Consider the following 1,235-nt stretch of genomic DNA (forward strand, 5'->3'; position numbering starts at 1 on the left):
TTTCCAACAACATAACATCACTCTATCTGTGATCCTTTTAATTACTCCCTCAAATTATCTCTTTCATTTCTACTTTATTTTCTTTTGTTTTTTCTCCTATAAATACACCCTCACACCCCCATCATCCACACTCACATTCATAACCCACCACCTAACATTCAACCACAACATAACAACATCAACAACAACCAAAACAAAAAAATAATACCTTTTTTCCTCTGTTATCTCTCAAAACCAAAAAACAGAACATACTTAAAAATGAGGATGACAACTACCTTACACGCCACCCTAACCCCGGAGAAGACCTCATCATTTTCCATTGCCCCGGGAGCGACAACGGTGACTCCAAGATCACCTTGGCACTCGCCGGTTCCTTACCTATTCGGAGGACTAGCGGCGATGCTCGGCCTCATAGCCTTTGCTCTCTTTATATTGGCTTGCTCTTATTGGAGATTGTCTAGAGATAATGATCCTCAACAACAAAGCAATGAAGGAGGAGATTTGGAGAGTGGTGAGAAAGGTGAAGGTGTTAGTAAGATAAATGGTGCTCCTGTTTTTGAAGAAAAGATTGTTGTTATTATGGCTGGCAATGATAAGCCTACTTTCTTGGCTACCCCTGCTTTAATGCTCATGTCTAAGAGTAATTCTAATGATGATCATCATCTTAATAAGGTTGGTAATAATAATGTTATTGCTAATGATGAGAGTACTAGTGTTGGAAATGATGATGATGATGATGAGAAGCCTAAAGAAGATGAAACCTCTCACCCACATGATTAATAATAAGTTCATTACACACAAAAAAAAAAAAACGTACCTTTTTTTTGTGACACGGGTGAGGGTTCTCTCTAGTTACTAGATCATCGAGTTATTAGATTTCGAGAGTGGAAAAGGAGAAGGAGAATATGTGTACCAAATTATTAATCCTCCTCCAAATCGCCGATTACTGAAGTATCTGGTAACTTGAGTCGAATCCAACCCATCAATTTTGAAGTTAGTTAGATAATGACCCATATGGATATATTTTTGTCCTTTACAATCTTGGTTTCCTTTTATTTTTTTGGTTGCCTTCTACTTCGTAAATGGTAGAGTTTTGGTTTAATCTTGCGAGAGATGTATACAAGAGGAGAGACTATCATCAACTCCATTATGTAATATTTCATGTCTCAGTTGATATGGAATTATATCTTCATTAATTACTTAAAATGACTTGTTCTGTTCTTGATTTTCTAACT

The 1,235-nt window shown here is 36.7% G+C and overlaps 1 protein-coding gene across 1 annotated transcript; it reads left to right on the forward strand.

Moving 5' to 3' along the window:
* On the forward strand, nt 1-1,235 carry LOC110720848 (protein GLUTAMINE DUMPER 2-like). The gene has a single exon (XM_021899904.1). The coding sequence runs from the start codon at nt 259-261 to the stop codon at nt 778-780; it is 522 nt and encodes a 173-aa protein (XP_021755596.1). The 5' UTR covers nt 1-258; the 3' UTR covers nt 781-1,235.

The sequence above is a fragment of the Chenopodium quinoa genome, unplaced genomic scaffold (assembly GCF_001683475.1).
Source record: "Chenopodium quinoa cultivar QQ74 unplaced genomic scaffold, ASM168347v1, whole genome shotgun sequence".
In the NCBI taxonomy this organism is placed as follows: Eukaryota; Viridiplantae; Streptophyta; class Magnoliopsida; order Caryophyllales; family Amaranthaceae; genus Chenopodium; species Chenopodium quinoa.